General features: G+C 37.9%; 1 protein-coding gene across 4 annotated transcripts in view; it reads left to right on the top strand.

Moving 5' to 3' along the window:
• Positions 1-613: 613 nt before the first annotated feature.
• The window catches only part of ERI1 (exoribonuclease 1), a 157,917-nt gene continuing 137,161 nt past the window's right edge, over positions 614-21,369 (top strand). For 3 of the 4 annotated variants that reach the window (XR_013825565.1, XR_013825566.1, XR_013825567.1), the window contains exons 1-7: positions 614-880; positions 5,432-5,610; positions 8,773-8,983; positions 12,493-12,576; positions 13,894-14,003; positions 16,238-16,352; positions 20,172-20,473. Coding sequence is in view for 1 of the 4 variants with exons in the window: in XM_079909577.1 (XP_079765703.1) it covers positions 773-880; positions 5,432-5,610; positions 8,773-8,983; positions 12,493-12,576; positions 13,894-14,003; positions 16,238-16,352; positions 20,172-20,414 (1,050 nt within the window). In the remaining 3 variants the exon portion in view is untranslated. Of the gene's footprint in view, positions 881-5,431; positions 5,611-8,772; positions 8,984-12,492; positions 12,577-13,893; positions 14,004-16,237; positions 16,353-20,171; positions 20,973-21,369 lie in introns of those variants that run through there. The other variant, XM_079909577.1, reaches the window with a different exon arrangement.

The raw sequence follows: 21,369 nt of genomic DNA, 5'->3' as shown, positions 1-21,369 counted from the left end.
AGAACATATTCACTGATTTTTATTCAGCTAAAGATGCAAGGGTGCGCCTATGCAGATTTCTGAAGCTTTTTCTCCATGAACTCCGCCTCATAAATTCCAACCAACTTGGCCTCGTCAAATTCCCTAAAAAAAAATCCCCATCTCATTTGTTTCTCTTCTCTCAGCTACAAAGGTCCGGAACTACCTGTCGTCCAATGTCTGAAAACAGTTGTTTCACCTACTTTGTTCAGTTTCGTAGTAACTCCAGACCTATTGCTTTTTCTTGTCCAGCAGTGGGCGTCTCAAACGCCTTACGGGAAAAACGTAGATTGTTTTATAAATGCTATTCTCTATGGTTAAAATTCACCTCTCTCTCGGATACTCCTCGCTTACTTCTCAGGAGATGGTGATCGGTCATTTCTTCTGGCGGAATCTCTAGGGACTACAGCCCGAACTCTGGCGTCGCGTCAACCCCGCGCACGCAGCGTTCGGTTTCTCCCGCGCGCGCCTCCCCGCCGCTTCGCTCCTCCCATCTCTCCTTCTACCCACCGCCCCCCACTGCCTTCCTCGGCGGAGGCGCTGGCGTTCCGCGCGCCGGCTCACCGCGCCTGCGCGGCGTGTGGACGCCTCACGCTCCCGGAAGTGGGAGGTGTCCATTCGAGTTTGTGTGGTCGCCGCCGCGGGAACGGTAGCCCGGTAATTTTTCAGCGGAGAAAGGTGAGGCTTTCGGGCTTGGCCGAGTGAGAGAGCGAGTGGTGGGCCCCAGCAGCTCTCTTCTTACGTGACACGCGGCATGGAGGATGAGCAGAGCCACCAGCCCGGCGGCGAGGCCGTGGCTCCCGCGCGGCGCGGCTCGCGGGGGTCGGCGTGCGGGGAGGAGGCGCAGCGCCCGAATTCCGAGGTGAGAATCCGCCCGCGCGCCCTTGTCTTCGAGGGTTTCCCTCAGGAACCTCAACCCGTGCGCCCTGGGGCCCCAGCCCTGGCCGCCTTCCCTGGCCCCAACTCCGGGAGCCTTTACTCGGGGGTGGTTGTCAGTAAGCCCCTTCTGGTCCCAGTTACTGTCTGGAAGTGAGTAAACAGCCCAGACGAGAAGTATGCGAACCGTGGTTTTATTAGCTCTGCGTGGGAACTCTGCTCTAAGCATTCTGGGCGCACGGTTACTGTTGTCATTCTCTGTAGCCCTAATCTGTAGCGGGTAGTTGATGTATTTAGAAATACCACCACAGCTCTAGCTATATCACTTCTTAAGACCTTTAAGCCCAGCTCCCAGGCTTGGCAAAAGGAGATTGTGCCTGTTAGCTGGAGCTTCGTCTCTGGTTTTCGCCTATTTACAACTATCTCATATAAACGTAATGTATGACTGATAACCTTTAATGAGTTTGATAGCTCACCGATAGATCCTAGTTACAGTGGCAGAGTTGTAAAAACCGTCTTAAAATTTCTTTATTCATCTTCTTTGACACATACGATTATTGTTGACTGGCGCTGCAGAGTGTGAACGATCTAGTACCCGAATTGGTCATTTTCTGTTAATAACATACAAATGCGGAGCACCTCATAGTGTGGGTACTTGCAGGAGGCTTCCTAGCTCTTGTTCTTTCCGTCTACAGCCCATTCCCCACACAGCAGGTAGAATGAGCTTTTAGTAACATGAATCTGACCGGTTTCTCCCCTCCTGAGTCTTCAGTTTGCTGCCCACAGGACCTGGCTCCTTTCTCCATTGTTAACTGCACCTCGTACAACTCTTCCCTTTTGCTCTCAGTGCCCAGCATACTCGGTTTTATGGCGGATGATCTTTCTTGTTAAGGGTCTTTGTGTGCTTCCTTTGCTGTGCATGCTCTTCCCCTGGGTCTTTTGCATAGTTATCTGCTTCGCCTTATGATATTACTTTCAAAGAGGCCTCCATGTCCCTTCTGTCTAAAGAACCGCTCTTCTACCCCGCCATTCCTCTTCAGTTTGAGATACTGTCAATAACATCATCAAGTGAGTCCGTTTAAAAATAATTTTAAAAACTTTATTTTTAATGAGAGAAGTGTGATTGAATACACTTCATTAGATTTGGAAGTCTTAAAACTTCGAGATACAGTGACTTAAGGCCTGAGTTAATGTTCCTAGTTGATGTTAGTGACTATCATATTTGTTAAAAACCTGTTGTTGGATGCTTTTAATAAACAATGATACAGTCTTTTTTTTCAGGCTCAAGTAAGCAAAATATTTTGTTGGATTTCAGCTAAGTAAATTTTCATTATTTTTGATGTCAACAAAAATGTTTTTGTAAACTAATAGGTGTTGCAATTTTATATTTTTAACCAAGTAGGTTCAAATTTCATCAGAACTCTTCTTTTGGAAGGATTGTAACCAAGTTTAATTGTGCTTCTAAGTTTGTTTGTTTTTTATGTGTAGATGCAAAGGCTTTTTTTTTTAAATAGGTAATGAGCAGGTTTTCTTTTTTTTTTGGCAATAAAATAATGGAAACACTTCCAAAACATCTATTTTCCAAATGTTCTTGCCACAGAAGAGGTTTCTCTTGATAAGCAGTTACTTGCTAAGTTATTGTTAAAACATATTTTCTTTCATCTTGAAACAAATAGGGTTTATTTAAAAAAAAAAACCAGGGTCTTCCCTGGTGGCGCAGTGGTTGAGAGTCCGCCTGTCAATGCAGGGGACACGGGTTCATGCTCCGGTCCGGGAGGATCCCACATGCCGCGGAGCAGCTGGGCCCGTGAGCCATGGCTGCTGAGCCTGCGCGTCCGGAGCCTGTGCTCCGCAACGGGAGAGGCCACAACAGTGAGAGGCCCGCGTACCGCAAAAAACAAAAACAAAAAACTTTTAAGGATCAAGCTATTAATCCCTTTCTCATCACAGAAAATGACAGCAATTTTGGAATACCATTTTGTAAAAGGAAATATGTAACTCATTTGTAAGTTCAATAGCACTTTTAAGTACTTTACCAGAAGATAGTCAGCCTCCATTTGGTATAAAAGATTTTCACGGTCAATTCCATATTGTAAAGATTCTCTCATTTGGGATAATATAAACCGTGCAACCATTTACTGGGACGTGTGAAAATTGCAAAATGTCACAGTATCATGAAGGTGAATATTCTCCCTTGTACGGTGGAGTCTGTCCCTACTTTCCTCATTGTATGGCCGGTACTTTGTGACATGTGACAGATGGACACAGACATTGGGGAGGGCACCATTATCAATCCATGTATTACTTAGTAAACTAATTTTGTGTTTTTGTAGATTAATAATACATACAGGGTTTTAAATATTTTCCTTCTGCCCCTTAGTGGGTTGTCTTAGTGGGTTTTCTTTGGAAACCATTAGTGTAGACCACAGTTTGTGAGGACTGGACCTTCACCATGTCCTAAACTTCACTGAAGGAAGAGGGCTAGGGTTGGACCCAGGAGAGGAAGCAGAACTTTCTTTATAGAAATCATGATTTGTAGCATATCTAGAAGAGGCCTAAGTGTTACTTGTGGGTAATATTTGTAGCTACAGTTCTAGATAAGAATTAAGCAAGTGAGTCAGAGGGAGGATTTAACCAAGGAGAAAATTTGCTTAAATTAAATGAGACATTTGTTTTGGTAGACAAACTGTTACTCATTGTTGACCAATTTTAACCCAATTGAAGACGAAGTTTAAAATTCATTGTAAGTGTAAAGGATAAATCAGGAATCCTGATTAAATGCTAATGATAAAGTAGCCAGGCATTGTAAATTTAATATAGTATTGAAAGCTAATTATTTTCTTATCTTAGTCAAATATCCGTGTAATAAAGTTTTTAAAACATTGGTCAACAAGGAACTTCAATATAATTATTTTTCAAGGGACTTGCCTGGTGGCGCAGTGTTTAAGAATCCAACTACCAATGCAGGGGACACGGGTTCAAGCCCTGGTCCGGGAAGATCCCACATGCCACGGAGCAGCCAAGCCCGTGCGCCACAACTACTGAGCCTGCGCTCTAGAGCCCACGAGCCACAACTACTGAGCCTGCGTGCTGCAACTACTGAAGCTCGTGTGCCTAGAGCCCGTGCTCTGCAGCAGGGGAAGCCACCGCAGTGAGAAGCCCACGCACCGCAACGAAGAGTAACCCCCGCTTGCCGCAACTAGAGAAGGCCCACGCAAAGCAATGAAGACCCAATGCAGCCAAAAAAAAATAAATTAATAAAATTATTTAAAAAATTATTCTTCAATTTATGGACAGTTCATCCATTGGAATTCCTGTCCTCTTTCCTCAGAGGAGATGGGAGAGAGTAATTCTTAAGTATTCTAGCACAGTATCTGCTAAATGTGTGTTGCATTAAATTGAGAGCTAAGAGTGAGAAATAGTCCCTGAACCATCAGGATCAGTTCCAACTCAGGCACTGTGTCCTATCCACGGTTATCCCTCCTTAATCTGTCATTAAAGTTCACGTGGGGACAATGTGGTAAGTTATAACTAAGTTAACAAGCTTTAGTATGGATTGCTAGTAAATTCCAAAGTATTTTTGAAAATTCTGTAACATACCTAATATTTGTAACATTGCATGTGGAAAATAACATGTAAATGAATCTTTGGAACTTAACGTATTAGTAATTTGGGACTACCTGTGGTGTGATTAGAATCACATTATGTCTTCTTAACATGGATTTTCATTTAAGAAAGGAGGAAAGGTTTATAATATAGTAAGTATAGTTCTCCTGAATAACTGATATATGTGTAACTTTTGGAAATTGCGTGTTTTGGAACTGAATTTATTTCCTTCTTTGCCTTGGGTACTAGCAAGCTTTCAATCAGATTTCTGGTCCCTTTAATTTTTATATTGGCCAATTTCTGTTAACTTTGTGAAACGAAGTCAGGTTAAAAAATTCTCAGGAAGGCACTGATGTATACATGCGTAATGTTGTAAAAGTTAACTTAAAAATTGGTTCATTTGTAAATTTTAGAATACTGCTTGTGAAAAGGTCTGACCTACAGTCTGTGATGGTAATTAGTAAAGTTACCATTTATTAATAGCCATGCTGGGTATGGTGTCAGGAACCTGATATACTTGATTTCATTTAATCCTTATAATAATCTCTCCCAAATACTGTTTATCATTAGCAATACCAAATACCATTTGAGACAGTTATTATTATACCTTATTTTATAGATAAGGAAACTGAAGATCAGAGTAATAAGTAATTACCCAAGGTTATGCTACTATTAAACAATCAGCTGGCTCTGTACTGAGGTTGCTCTGACTCCCAAAACCAGTGCTCTTTTTACTTAGCTTCATTTCCTGTAAGGAACCTCGTGACTGAGAAGAGAGCAGGGTAAATCGTATTGGAAACACATCCTCCTTCTTCCTAAGCACTTTTTATTGAACATATTAGCACAAAGAGCCCTTAGGAGTTTGAATATTTAAGATGTTTGTACTAATTATAAACTATATATATATATGTATTTTTTGTGTGTGTGGTAGAAAAAGCAGCGATGGAGACTTGATGGCCAAGAAACAAAAGGATCTAAGTTCATTACCTCCAGTGCAAGTGATTTCAGTGACCCAGTTTACAAAGAGATTGCTATTACGAATGGTTGCATTAATAGAATGAGTAAGGAAGAGCTCAGAGCCAAACTTTCAGAATTCAAGCTTGAAACCAGGTAATTAAAAATAACTTTTTAAAATTATAAAAGTAGTACATGTTCATCTAGAAAATCTTGAAAACACTGAAAAATATCTGTAATCCTATTATAAAGAGATAACCATTACTAACAATTCAAATAACAGCTATAATTTACATTCTTATCCATGAATCTTTGTGTGACTCTGATTATTTCTGTCAGTCTTTTAGACAGTAGAGTAGTATTGCTGAGTTAAAGTTGATGAACGTTTTGATCATCTACCAGAAGTGTATAGGAGTTATCTATCATTTTATACTGAGTATGTTTAAAAAATTTTTTTAGTTGATCATTTGGTTGATAGATAATTATAACTTATTAACGAGATTGAGTATTTTTCCTTTTTCTTGTTCATTTGTATTATTTTTATAAAGAAGATTTCTTCGAAACCAGGTAATTAAAAAAAAACAACTTTCACCTACTAGGAAGTATTTTTTCTTCTGTTTTAGTTTCTAAAAATATGCAGTATGATAGTAAGTGTTATGTTTAATTGTATATTGAATGAGAAAATAATGCAGCTTAGCCAGCTCAAGAGTGTGTACGTGTGCATGTGTGTGTATCTTCAATGAGATGTATACATACTTAAGTTTTAATAACTTTTTGTGAAACAAATCACTTTATTTTGACTTGGGGCATGGGGCAGGAATGACCTTTGGGATCCAGAAAAACATGTAGCTTCTTGATACACAAGAGAATTGCCAGGCATCTAGAAAAAAATAACTACAGGTAATAGAGGAAAACTTATTGTTTTGAGGTCCCCCTGAATCCTTATTCTCTTATAAGCAGTATTCCTCCTCTTTGCTTTAAAGTAGAGCTTCATTGCTTTTCAAAAGAGCACACATGTATTTTTTCCCCCTTCTCGATTGTCTACTCCATAATTTGTGAAGAAGATTTTTACCTCCTTTCCCCCTGACTCTTTCTATTCTGGGAATACAACGTGTAGCCTATTTAAGATTTTCTGGGCAAAATGTGTGTTCTTCCCAGGTGTGAAGATCAGTTGCTCACTCCTGACTTATATGGGAGCTAGAGAGATCAAATGTATGTTTATACATTTAGTCAACAAACACTTACTGAATTGTAAGTACTTTACTAGGTAATAATGTTATAAAGGTAAAACAGATCTACTCCCTATTTTGGAAATCTCAGTCTTTTAGGAAAATACACAAACCAATAATCACAATACAGAGTGACCAGAGCTGTATCGAAGGTCTGGCCAAGTGCAGCATGAGAATGCGGAAGAGTCTGTCTCAGGGATTCAGAAGTGACATTTGAATTGACTTAAAACAGAAAAGGGAGGGGGAGGGTATTTGGGGCGAAAAGAAATCAAAACTCCTAATTTCTGTTTGTATATTTTCTGCTACATGATCTTGCTTTTTCTTTGTACAACCAAAGCTATGGAACAGGAAAGCATGCCCCATTTTCGGGACGTGGCCTGTATTGTGTTTTGTCTGCAGTGTGCAGCGTACTGTGGGGAGGGGGAGCATCTGAAGAAGATGACGAAATGGTAGGTCATAGCCTAGTGGTGAAGGAACTCTGTGCTAAAGTCTGCATTTTACCTGTAAGCAGAAGGGAGCCACTGAAGTATTTCAGCAGGAAGGTGGTGCTAGTGCTTAGCTCTCGAGCAAGGTGAAGAATGAAGAGGAGGGCTGTGATAGGGGAGACGTGTGCCAGAGTCCAGGAAGCTAATGGGAGCCCCACCGGAGAGAATTCAGGAGAACCAGATTCTGTATGTTTCTCTGAGTTGGAATTGGCAGAAATGGTGATTGTTTGGATGTGGAGGGGCAAGGGAGATGTTAAAGATAAAGTTTTCTCTCTGGAGTAACTGGTTGGTTATGTGTTTATGTTGCCATTAGGTTTGCAGACAGCCTTTTAGTAAATAACGTTTCACCTTTAGTAAACTATAGTTTCTTCCAAAAAAGAAAGAAAGAAAGAAAAGAAATTAAGACAAAGCAATCCAAAGCTGTCCCATGACACAGAGGTCACGCACAATACCTTAATATGAAAGGAGTTGAGGGTTTCCTTCCTAGGTTTTGGTAGTCTGGAAAATCTCAAGCAAATAAACATATTAACACATTTTGTCTTAAAACAACTTGCTGGTTAATTATCAGGATTTTTCATGGATAAGATTCCTTTTTAGTGGTAGTTTAGAAAGGAAAACAAAAGGTTAGAAACATTTTTTCTAACGGTCACTAATTGGTGACGGGGCCAAAATGCCCTCCTTGTCACTTCCCATTAGTTACAGTTTTTAGATCCTTTTATTTTTACTACCATTTTGAATTTACAAGCCCTTACAGGACTCAGCCAAGTAACAGTGAAGGAAGTCTAAGTAATGGTTGCGACTTTTGATTTTTTGAAGTAATATATACTGTTTGACGAACGAATGTGACTGCCTTTACCCACCATTGTCATAAATTTAGAACAGCTTTGCCCCACCTCCCTTTTGTGGAACGTATATTTTAAAAATACCTGTAAAACAGAAATCTCCTGAATCCAATTCTACCCACGGTAAATGAAGAAATCTAATTGCAATTAAGATTCTACTGACTATGCCAGTGTTCTTCTGGGCATGGTTTATTCTAGGGTCTCCTAAATTAGTTTTCCTAGTTAAATAGCTAAGAGACATTCAACTTTACATACTACTAGGCTCATAATGCTTTCAAATTCATGTGGATTTTTTTAGTTGTCTAACTTACAAAAGCCAAAAGAAAGGAAAGAGAGAGCATACTATGTTCAATTTTCCTGAATTTTCATTCTCTGAAATTTGTGTTTGGTCAGCAGAATAATTCAGTATTAATTTCGGGTTTTGTATCATGTATGTCATCTTATTATATAAGGCAACAGGGGTGTATAGGTAGTGTATGCTGACAAAGGTTATGGTTTGAAACACCAATATATATTTTATATATCGTACGAGAAAAATGAAAAGGTACGTGTGAATTAAAATATTGATGCTGTATTAAACGTTCTGTTTTAATTAGTTCTTTGCTAAATTAGCTTTGCTTTCTTTACATTTATTTTGGCTAACATTTGCTAAATTATGCTGGGATAATGCTGTCAGTGTTCAACCCAGTGCCAGCAGGTAAGAGTTCAGATTCTTGCCTGTAAAATTCACCTAAGCGTTAATTTTATTCTTATTTTCCTTAGAGGTGTAAAGGATGTACTAAAGAAGAGACTGAAAAACTATTATAAGAAGCAGAAGCTGATGTTGAAAGAGGGCAATTGTGCTGACAGTTACTACGACTACATTTGTGTTATTGACTTTGAAGCCACTTGTGAAGAGGGTAACCCACCTGAGTTCATACATGAAATAATTGAATTTCCTGTTGTTTTACTGAATACTCATACCTTAGAAATAGTAAGTGAATTGTTTTAATTTTATTTTTAGCAGCAGCTATTCTGGGGTTGGCTACTAAGGTCCCATTTGCTATTTCAGCTAGAATTAGAATTCTAAAGAGGGGGTGTTTGCTCTTGCTGCATACTTAATAGATGGGCTATAATAAAATAATTTCAGGGTCTGCTCCTCTCCTTTTCCAGTAGCTAAAACAAATAAACAAACAAAAAACAAAAAAAACTGATGCCTGGTCCTTGTCCCAGAGATTCTGATTTAGTTGTTCCGTGGGGCCCCTGGCATTAGCTTTTTTTTTAAAGCTTCTCAGTTGGTATGCAGTCAGGGTTGAGAACCACTGTGGTAGACTAATGTATACTCTGATCTATAAAAATGATAAGGTATAGAAATTACCTTTCAACTTAAAACTAGTTAGCTTTCTGGTGAAAAGTTTATGGGGGAAACAACTCTTGTAACCTTGGCTTCTAAGCCATATAACATATTTGCTTTAGATACTCATCGTCGGTGCATTGTTAGTTTAGGAACTCAGCAGGATCCCTCCAAATTAATACTGTTTGCCTTGTAAATCCTGAACAAGGATTGTAACAGCTCATCTACCCAGAAGTACCACGTGCGTGGTATCCCCAGTTGCCACCAACACACTGGGAGTAAGTATAAAAAGGCTTGGTGCATTAAAATGCGTACAGTTTTTTCTTTCTGTTGTTTGAAGCCTCTTTTAGTTATAGTCTTAATCAGCCCATTTATATAATTTCCTTGTCCAAAGCAGATTAAAGGTCAGTAAATTAAAAGAAAAAAATGACAGCTATGAAGGCAAATCATCTTGCATAACTCACTAGATCTTACTTCCTCTCTGTCACTCAAGGATATGGCTCTAGACCTTCTCGTCCCTCATTTAGACATGAATGATTCATTGCTTTCTACTATATCGTTCCCATCACATACAAACTTGTTATTTTTCACACCATAAAAAGCCTTCACTTGATCCCACTCCCTGCCAGCTACCCCGTGCCTTTGTTCCTCTACAGCAGGTTTTTGTAAAAGTTACATACACTTCTGTCTGTTTCCTCCCATTCTCTGTTAAACCCATACCACTTGTAGGTTTAATTTATGTATTCCAGCCCATCACTCCACTAAAATCACTCCTCAGTGTCATTTTTGACCTTTACCTAAGTCCTGGTGGAATTGACCACTGTCTCCTTCAAGTGACTGCCAGAACCCCTCATTCTCCTGCATTTTCGCCAGCCTAACTGGGTTCCCCTTCACAGTTTCCTTCGCTGGTTGATCCTTCTCTTCCCAACTTCCTAATATAGGATGCTGTAGGTTCAATCCCAGGTCCTCTTCTCTATATAGATCCTCTTCCTTAATGATCTCGTCTATCATCTTGTTCCATAGCTTTTAGAAACTACATGCTGATGTCTTCCAAATACATATCTCCAATCTCGTCCTCTGTCCCAAATCCAGACTGTTACTTACGATCTCTACTTGGACATCTAAACAGACATCTTAACGTGTCCCAGATTTACCCGCAACCTGTTTTATCTTCAGCCTCCCTAGCTTGAGGGCTAGCAACTCTGTCTTTCTAATTGCTCAGTCCAAAAAGCTTGGAGTCATCCTTAACTCCTGTTTCTCTCACATCACACATCCAGGCCATCAGTGACTTGTTTGCTCTGCCTTCAAAATATATCCAGAACCCAGCCACTTAACCACACTACTATGACTGTAGTCTGAGTCCCACTGATTTCTTGTCTGGATTTGCTGCTTTTGTTCATCATTTAACCAGTCTCTGTTTCTATCCTTATTCCCTGCAGCCAATTCTCAACCTAGTGACCAGAGTGATCCTTATAATATATGTCAGAGCATTTCACTCCTCTGCTCACGACTCTTTTATGGCTCCCCGTTTAACTCAGAGTAAGAGTCATATTCCTTATGTGATCTGGCTTCTTGTTACCTCTGATTGCACCATATTGACCTGCTTGCTGTTTCTCAGAAATTCCAGGCATGCTCCACCCCCTCACCTCCCAGAGCTTTAGCTCAAATTCCTTTCCTGCAGAGATCTTGCTGCTAATTCCCTTCCTCCCTCCTGTCCTCCTTTCCTTCCTTCCTTCCTTCCTTCCTTCCTTCCTTCCGGGCATTCCTTAACTCTTGCCTTCTAAATAAAGTCTAACTGGTTCTCTGTGCAATAGTGTAGCTTGAATACCCCACAGACCCAATGTTTCTGATCCCTCTTATCTACTTTTTAAGAACCCTCATCACCTTTTAACTTACTATGTAATTTATTTAAGTGATTATTAAATATTTGGTCAATGAATGCATAGTCCTCTGGCATCATTCTGTTGAAAGTATTAAATAGCAAATACAATTTTATTAATGTCATACTTTGTAGTACCTGCTTATAATGGTAAGGGAAGTTGCAGCATATTTTTTTTTAAGATTTTCATTTAAAATTATGAAACAAAATGCTGATATTTAAAAGGATAAACTTCATTTATCTATGAAATTCAATTAAGTAGAATTTTTCCTTTTGCAATATGTCTGGTAAGTAAAGAACATCTATAACTTTTGAAGTTCAAATGTTCTTTGCTGTTCTTTTACTCTTTTATAATTATTAGTAACTTGGTAATTCATCTGCTTAATACACTAGTGTGTAAAAAGAATTTTATAAACATGATTTTTCTTAATTTTTTAATCTTCTACTATAAGTAATATTCTTTGTCTTTTTCTCCATAGCTACCTAGTAGTAATGATTGCTGCCGATAAATCTTTAGGCTTTGAAATTGTCCTTAATTTTTAACAAGTGACTTAGTGTGATCTGGTTTAGGGAGTCAGCATTGGGCCAGAGGAAAAAATGCTTAGAGACCTGAGCCCGATGATAACCATGCCGTCCTTACTGAGTTCACAAAGTTGTTGTGAGCATAAAATATGAAGGCAATCATGAAAGCTTCTTGAAGAGGTTAAACATTGCTAAAATAATTAGTAGTATTATTGCCCTTTAAATGACTGCATATCATATAGTTAAATTTTGTTTATTCAGAATTCAGTTTAGTGGAATCTTAATATAAAAATAAGGACTAGTCAGGAGTAAATGGGAGAGCAGGAATCTGAACTAATTTATTTGTAACTGCACACTGGCATTTCTTCAACATACTACGTTATTTAAAAAGCTCTTAATATCTTGAACTAGAGGTTGCGTTAATAGGCTTTACAGTTTCAAAATATTATAAACAAAATCATTGACATTTTGCTCCTCTGGTTAAACTTTGGCTTGAAGACTTGCTTTCAGGTACTTGTTCTATCTTAAACTTTTTTAAACTATGAAGCGTAATTTTTAAATTAAAAAATTAGAGTACTTTGGGAATAGGGCATTATCCTTAAATTGTTAAAACTCTAGGCAGGTCTGTGCCTTGAGCCATCTATAAGATTACAACCTTATGTGGCTGACATAGTCATGTTATGTATCATGTATCTTAAGTCATAGAAAATAGTTCAAAATACTTTAACTTGCTGTCCTTCCCTTGTAGGAAGATACGTTTCAGCAGTATGTGAGACCAGAGATTAACACACAGCTTTCTGACTTCTGCATCAATCTAACTGGAATTACTCAGGTTATAATTCTGTGTTCCTTTTTCTAGAGTTTGAAAGAAGTTTTGAAATTAGGGATTTATTTCATAGTTAAAAAAAATTATTGTTGTAAATAATTAAATGTGATATTTTCCTTGCTTGGTAAAGATCTTTTATATTGTAATATTTAAAAAATAGAAAAGCACATTTTACACCTGCTAAGTTTTTTTTAGCCTTTCCTTTTAAGGAGTTGTAATCATTTCATTTGTATGGAGCATTAGTGAAGGAAATGTTAGTTACCATGTTGAACTTGGAGATGAAGTTTTAAAATGTATCTGTTACAACCTGATTTTATATATAGCTTAATTTTTTTTAGGCCTCTGATTTTTGGTTGTATTCTAATGTGGTAGGCCCTTTGTTGATTTATTTAGTTCCTTTATTCATTCATTCAACAAATATTTGAGGGCCTGCTATAATATTCAATATTGGCCAAGCTACAGTGGATACAAAGATGGTCAAGGCAGTCTCTCTCCTCAGCTCACTTAACAATCTGTAAGTTGGGGACAGACAGAAAAAAACACTGGTCACAGTATGGTTAGGAAGACTGACAGTCAGTGTTTCATTAGGGTGTCATGGGCATCTGTAGAAAGACCTCCCTCTGACAGAGGGAAGGGAGGGCTGTCCTGGGCAAAACTCAAGTTGGTGAACTTGGGCCGAGTCAATGATAGGTAAATAGGTGGGAAAGAATGACTGGGCAGGCATTTCAGGTGTGAAGGGCAAAGCTGTAAGTGGTTCGGGATGGTTCAGGTGTATTATGGGCTAGTGAGAAAATGGTCGCAAATAAAGCTGAAGTGATAGAGGCGAGCTAGATCATGAAGGGTCTTGTGTGTCTTTTTCTGGAAGACCTTGGGGAGTGTTTGGAGGGTTTTAAGTATGCGACTGATGTGATGGATCATTCAGATGTGTAATGTGTTCTGGATGTGAGCTTCGAGATAGGGAAACCAGTGTAGAGGGCTGTGGTTTTCAGCTGAGGAGAGATTTCCCTTTTCTCCCCTCTGGAGAAGCAGTAAGCCACTAGGTTGAGGCCTGAAAAAAGAGAACCCCTGAGGATGATCTTAAATCTTAATCTGGGGAGGGTTTTATACTTCAGTTGAAAGCAGTCCCTAATACTTGGCTATAAACAATTTTTAACTGTCTTAAAAATGGAATTTTAGGTGAATCTTAGCCTAGAAAACCATGAAGAATTTAAAAGATCATAGTTAAGACTTTCTCCTACTGTTTCTTTCCCTCCAGTGTTTGTTTCTGGGTAGGACTACATGTAACTACCCAGATTTTTATATATTTTACTTTCATATCCTCAGGATCAGGTAGACAAAGCGGATACCTTCCCTCAGGTACTGAAAAAAGTCATTGACTGGATGAAATTGAAGGAATTAGGAACAAAGTATAAATATTCCATATTAACAGATGGGTAAGTATTAAGGAAATTTATCTTTTTTAATATACTTTTTAAGATTAAAGATGTCCTAACTCATCCAACTTTTAGAATAACCACAAAAAATATTATTTACTAAAGGAGTCCCCACAATAGACAGTAGCTTTTCTTTTACATTCTTATTCCTGGTTAAATTTTAAGTCCTAGATGTCAGAGAGAGGAGGGAAAGCAGAGATAACAGTCTGATCCAGTGCTAGAAGAAGATTAAATATTAATGTATAAAACTTAAATGACTTTACTGAAACGCTGTTTTTATCAGGACACTTCCTTGCTCAAGAAAGTCCAGACTCTTCAGTCTGGCTTTCAAGGCTCTGTTGTCTAATCCCACCCTGCCCGTTGTAGCCTAACCCTCCTGCCATTTTTCTTTTTTACTCCAGTCAGGCTGGCCCATGAACCACACGGTTTATCCTTCCTCTCTGTACCCATACAGCTTTCCTCTCTGCTGGAAGGTTCTCTTCCTTGACTCTTCTTTATTATTACCCAGAGCCTACCTCATATTTTATTTTGGACACTACAACTCACGTTGACCTTTTTCTTGAAGCCTTACAGCCTCTGATATGTCCCATTCATGTTGGCATCTGACTAAATATTCTGATGTCTAAACTTCATGTGTGTAAGACTTAGGTTTGCAAGGAGATCAGAGCAAGGATTTTTGCTACTTGGTAGTCTTTCATATTGCTTACTATAGTGCTGAGCTCAAAATTATGCTCCAGAAGAATTAGTTAAATGAAAAGCCAAGTGGGGAGATGAGAGAGATTAAAACAGGATTAACAGCATTGTGCTGAGCCACCTCCTATACCCTATGCTATTAAGGTTGAAGAAGAAAGTCCTAATGAACTTCTGTTTCAAATTGTGGACAAAAGCTGAGGTGTCACCTAAGTGAAGGGTTTAGAGGCCCTCAGGTGCAATAGGAGAAGAGCATTGAATTTAGGCCTATCATAATTGTGCTTAAAAATGGAAGTTTGGGAAAATGTTGATGGGCCTCTTTAGAAACCTGTTCCTGATTTTCAGCATGAATGAGCAATGTTCGTGCTAAAGTACACAGTGTTTCTGTCATAACGTGGTGTGTGCAATTCTGTAAAAAACCTCACATTGTGGGACAGATCATTCAAAATCTGTGCAATTTTGTAACCAGAGGACTAACAAAAACAATAATTGATACCCCCAGAAATAATTTGGACAGCCCAGGCAAGCTTCCCGGGGTCTGTAGAAGGCACCTCAGAGGATGTTACAAAGGCACAGAAGCCAGAGGATTGTGGGGGCAGGTGCTTGTTTTTAATTTTCTTAAAAGTACTCCTGTTGCTGGCACAGCGGCCGAGTTGAGAGCTTTTTCTTTCCTGCTGAAGGTTATAATTTCTACTGCTGCAATTCTGACTCCCTTTGCCAAGGAAAAACCACATATGAGGCAACATAACTTCTACATGATACAGCCAGGATTCTCCTACTTAACTACATAGGTTGATTCGTGTTGTAGAAACGTATGCTGTGGCAGAGCAAATTGCATTCTAACTACTTGATATCAGATACGTTTGTTTCTCTCAAGTATTTTGTTCATTTGTTTGTGTTTTTTGTTTTATTTCAAAGCATACCCTCAAGGAACTTCCTAATGTGATAAACTTGGCATTAAAAGTAAGCTGAGCAGTTATTTTTAGAGTTGTAAAAAAAAAAAAAACTCAACAAGATAGAGGTGTGCCTAGGTAATCAGAACCATAAAAATGGTCAAGATGAGTCCAATAAGAATTAGACAGTTTGTCAAAAAAATTTAATATATCCAACTTCCACTTTGCTTTTTTTTTTTTTTTTTTTTTTTTAATTTTTTTTGCGGTACGCGGGCCTCTCACTGTTGTGGCCTCTCCTATTGTGGAGCACAGGCTCTGGACGCACAGGCTCAGCGGCCATGGCTTACGGGCCCAGCCGCTCGGCGGTATGTGGGATCTTCCCAGACCGGGGCACGAACCCGTGTCCCCCTGCATCGGCAGGCGGACTCTCAACCACTGCGCCACCAGGGAAGCCCCCCACTTTGCTTTTTAAAGTTTGTTTTTGAATTATTATTTTGGAGGAAGAGAAGTTAATTTTCTAAGCTTGATGTTACGTGTGAATATAAGAAAGGTGATGTCTAAATAAAAACAAATAGAATGACTTAAAATCCTCATTTTTAAGAATTGTATAGCATTTATTTAATCCAGATTTTTTTCCTCTTTTGATTTAAGTTCATGGGATATGAGTAAGTTCCTGAACATTCAGTGCCAGCTAAGCAGGCTCAAATATCCACCTTTTGCCAAAAAGTGGATCAATATTCGAAAGTCATATGGAAACTTTTACAAGGTAAGATTTCTATATTGATTATACTGCTCTTGATAAATTTATTATATTTTGCATGTACATAAAGTTATGATTTACTAGGTACTTTTCACAGAAAAAGGTCATATAATTAGTTGTTATTCTTCAGATTCCAAATAGTTATGTTCATGTGAGTTTAGAAAAATAAGCTATATTCCTCACTCAGCCTGTTACTTAAATAGGGTAACTATATATGTATGATCTTCAGTAACAGAGGTTTGAAACTGTAGGGGTATTCAATATATGGATTGTTTGTGGAACAAATGCTCCCCACTGATTTTTCATTCTAATTTTATCAAAGTTAATACGTGTGTGTAGTGTAAATTTTTAAAAATAATATTGCAAGTCTCATAACAAATGGCAGTCTTCCACCATGGCCCTCACCAGTACTGGTTCCTATTCTCCCAAACACTTTTAACTTTTTAAAGTTGTTTCTTCTCATATTAACTTTCCTGTTTCCGGATTATATATTTATGCTGTTTCTTGAATTTTCAGTCTGAGGTATCTATTGAGTTCCTGCAATGCAAAGTGAAGGTTCAGCACCATTAAACAGCTACCATTCATTTTTCCCCAGATTTAATAATTGACTTCTTTAGTTGTTTTCTTATGCTTTTACTCTCCATTCAAACTGTAAATCACTTTTCAGTACTCAAAACACTCAGGTGGTGTGTCAATTTTTCTTTTTTTCCTTTTTTACCTTGGAGACTAGCTTTCTGGAACCTTTAGTCCTGTTCTAATCTGAGCTGTTCTTCAGGCTTCTTCAAAAATCATCCTAGAAGATTTCCTTTGCTTCTCTATCACATGTTAGATCTTGGGTCATCTTTTTCCCTTTACAACCACATTTTGATGAAGCACATCCTTTCCTGAGAAAAGGTGCTTTTCTCTCAAAACATTTTTTTTGTTTTTTTGTTTAGCATTTTAAAATTGAGAACTATATGTACAGAAAAGTGGATTTTGACAGATTGTTTTTAGAGTGAAATCCCTTGTAAATTCCACCCACTTAACCCTCTTCCTTCCTCCTAGAGCTCCTGTAATCCATACTTTCATGGGGATAATTTTCTTGTTTTTCCTTACAGCTTTATTTTTTAATTATTATTTTATACATCTTTATTGGAGTATAATTGCTTCACAATGCTGTGTTAGTTTCTGTTGTACAGCAAAGTCAATCAGCCATATGCATACATATGTCCCCATATCCCCTCCCTCTTGAGCCTCCCTCCCACCCTTCCTTATAGTTTTAATATTTATATGTTGATCTTTATAGCATATGGTTTAGTTTTGCCTGTTTTTGAAAATGATATAATTAGCATCATACTGGCTGTATTGTTTATTTTGCTTTTTTCCTCAACATTATATTTGAGATTCATCCTTCTTGTGTATATAGCCGAAGTTCATTTATTTTACTGCTGTGTAGAATTCCATTGTGTTGGTTTATCTACTTTGGGTGGTTTTTGGTTTGGGGCTTTTTATGAACAATGGTGCTATAAACATTCCTGTGCATATCTTCTGGTGCCTTGCATGCTCATTTCTCCAGAGTATAAGCCTAGGAGTTGAATTGCTGGGTTATAGAATATGTACCACATTGAGATTACTTGATAATGCAAAAATTGTTTTCCAAAGTGGTTGTACCAGTTGGCACTCTCACAAGAAGAGTGTGTGATTCACTATTGCTCCACGTCTTTGCCAGCATCTGGTATTGCCAGTCATTTAAAATGTTTGTAAGTGTGGTGGATGTGTGATGACATCTCATTGAGGTTCTGATTTGCATTTGCCTAATTACTCATGCAACTGAGCTCCTTTTCCTATGTTATTAGTCATTTGGATTTCTTTCCTTTGATTATATTTGGTAAATATTTTTCCTTTTTTGTGGATTTTTCACTAATTTTGTGATTTCTTAAAAAAAGTTGGTTATGAAAAATTACAAACACATACAAAAGTAGACAGATAACAATGAACTCTCATGACTCAATTTCAACAGTTATTAACTCATGACCAACCTTGTTTCATCTATAACCCTACCCACTTTACCTTTTCCTTATTATTTTGAAGAAGATCTTAAACATTATTTCATTTGCTTTGTAAACATTTCATTATGTAACCCCCAAAAGATGACTCTTTTAGAAAACATAACCACCACACCATTATCACACCTAAAAAAATTAACAGTAATTCCTTCATGTTATCAAATCATCATAAATATCATAAATATTTTGTTTTCTTTTACCCTTTGTGTGTTGAATGAGGATCAGAATAAACTTCACACATTTGCAGTTGGGTGACATGTCTCGTAAGTTTAAAATTTTTTAAAATTATTTTTTAAAATAAATTTTATTTATTTTGGATGCGTTGGGTCTTCGTTGCTGTGTGTGGGCTTTCTCTAGTTGCGGTGAGCAGGCTTCTCATTGCAGTCGCCTCTCTTGTTGCAGGGCATGGGCTCTAGGCACGTGGGCTTCAGTAGTTGTGGTGCGTGGGCTTCAGTAGTTGTGGCTTGCGGGCTCTAGAGCCCAGGCTCAGTGGTTGTGGCGCATGGGCTTAGTTGCTCCGCGGCATGTGGGAACCTCCCGGACCAGGGCTCGAGCTTATGTTCCCCGCACTGGCAGGCAGATTCTTAACCACTGCGCCACCAGGGAAGCCCCAAGTTTTTAAATTTATAAATTCCTTTCCCGCCTCCTTTTTCCTTTTAGCAGTTGTTTCCCGCCCCCCCCTCAAGAACCTGAGCCATTTGTCCTATAGTTTCCCATAGTCTGGATTTTGCTTGTTGTATCCTGTGATATAGTTTCAAATGTGCCTCTGTCCTCTGAATTTCATATAAATTTGTAGGGGCTGATCAGCTTTAGATTCTTTTCATGCTACAACTCCCAGGTGGTAGTGCGTTTTTATGTAAGGGGTCTTTCTCCAACCTTTACCTTAGAGGAATAATTTACTTATTCTAAGGATAATTATTAACAATTACTAAAACCATAAAAGAATTTTCAGGTCTGCATAAAAACATCTACAGCTCATAGTACATTAGAGTGATCAGAAAGTTTTAGATACGTTAAGGCAGAATTGCCAGTGCTTTTTTGAGTAGAGAATTACATTTTTCTGTGGATCTGTTTATATTGGTCAGTTTCTTAGGCTGCTCTTTTCTGGGTGGTTCCCCCCCTTTGTACTAGATACCAATTATAATGCTGATTAGTAGTGTAAGTTGAGGAAACTTACATTTTCCTTTTTAAAAATTTTCTTCTCCTCTTCCCATTTGTATATTATATTCTTTGGAGAAATGTCTATTCAAGTTCTTTAAATCAGGTTGTTTGCTTTTTTTGTTGTTGAGTTTTAGGAATTCTTTGTATATTCAAGATGGTAATCCCTTTCCATGTATGTGATTTGCAAATATTTTCTTCCATTCTGTGGGCCGCCTTTTCACTCTCTTGATAGTGTCCTTTGATATATAAAAGTTATAAACTTTGTCAGTCAAGTAAAATAATACATTACAGAAAAATACCATGCCAAAAAATTAGTTTGGGTTAAATTTAGATGTTCAAAACAATGCATTTCCTTTCATAAATTATTTGTTAAGTTATAAAACTGCAAACTTTTTAGATGTTTTAAGGATCCTATCTGTTTATATGTATTTTTATCTAAAACTCTAAGATCATTTTTTTAAAGCTCTGAAGGTTTATTTATTTGCTTCATTTGACCCGAGAGTATTTGCCCTTTGCCTAACTTTATTTAGCTATTACTGTTCATTTTCAGCTTATTTTTCCACTTCACTATGACTTATAGACTACTAAAGAATTATTTACTGAGCTGTTTATTTTTCAGGTTCCTAGAAGCCAAACCAAGCTGACAATAATGCTTGAAAAACTCGGAATGGATTACGATGGGCGGCCTCACAGTGGTCTTGATGACTCTAAGAACATCGCCCGAATAGCAGTTAGAATGCTGCAGGATGGGTGTGAACTCCGGGTTAATGAGAAGATGCATGCAGGGCAGCTAATGAGTGTGTCCTCTTCACTACCAATAGAGGGCACTCCAGCGCCACAAATGCCGCATTCCAGAAAATAACAGCATTTTTGCGCTTTTGCCCGTGGATCATTCACTCTAACTGGAGCTGCTACAAAGAGGTAGCAGATGAATACTTATTGAATTAGTCCTGCAGTGCAAAATTTAAGCACCTTAATCATTTAAAATCTTGTTACAGTTATAGATATATGCATATGTATGTGAACAGATTCTGTGGGGAGGGCATATTGAATTCTTTGTTGAATTCTTTGTCACCAGCACTTTTGATATGAGCAGTATTTGTTACACAGTAACAGTTCCTGCTTAGAACTGAATTTTATAATTTAAGGTGTCCAAGATGTGTTCCTTTTGGTTTTAAAATACAGAGGTTTATTGGCTCTCCCCTTGAATGTCATACCTTATTGATGTTAAAATATATAATGTGTTTCTACATTAACACATCATTAGATCAGATCATTTCTTAAAATGCAGAAAAGATTGGAAAGGTGGGCCTTATCTAGCCTTTGGGTTTTAAGAATGTCAGTGTCCTTTTGATTTTTGAAATGTATATGTGAAGGTCAGTTGTGAGTGGTGAATTTCATAAAGTACTTGGTACACATATCTGCCTTTGTTTTTTTTAATTTATAATTGGAAGATTCATGATAGGTTATAGGGTCTGATTAAAAACTCAGTTACTAATGAGGTTAATGGAAATTCAAAAGAAAATACTATTTAAAGGAATATAAGGGCTACAGCTTGAACTTTATAATACATAGATAAATCATTGGGATTTTTTGGATTCGGTTTTTTGGTTCCCCTCCCCCTTGTGACATATATCTATCTGCCTTGTTTCTTAAGTCTAAGAGACCATGCTTTGAATTAGATTTAAAATTAAAGGTCACCACTTAATTTTGCATTTGTATTCAACATTATGAGTGAGGTTAGTAAAGTCGAATAATGCTTTCTACCATATCTTACATTCCTATTACTAAAAACTGATTTTACACAGTGACCACTA

Source organism: Stenella coeruleoalba (assembly GCF_951394435.1).
Source record: "Stenella coeruleoalba genome assembly, chromosome: 21".
NCBI classification, from domain to species: Eukaryota; Metazoa; Chordata; class Mammalia; order Artiodactyla; family Delphinidae; genus Stenella; species Stenella coeruleoalba.
Note: the sequence above shows the minus strand (reverse complement) of the source record. Positions and strands in the feature narration are given on the sequence as shown.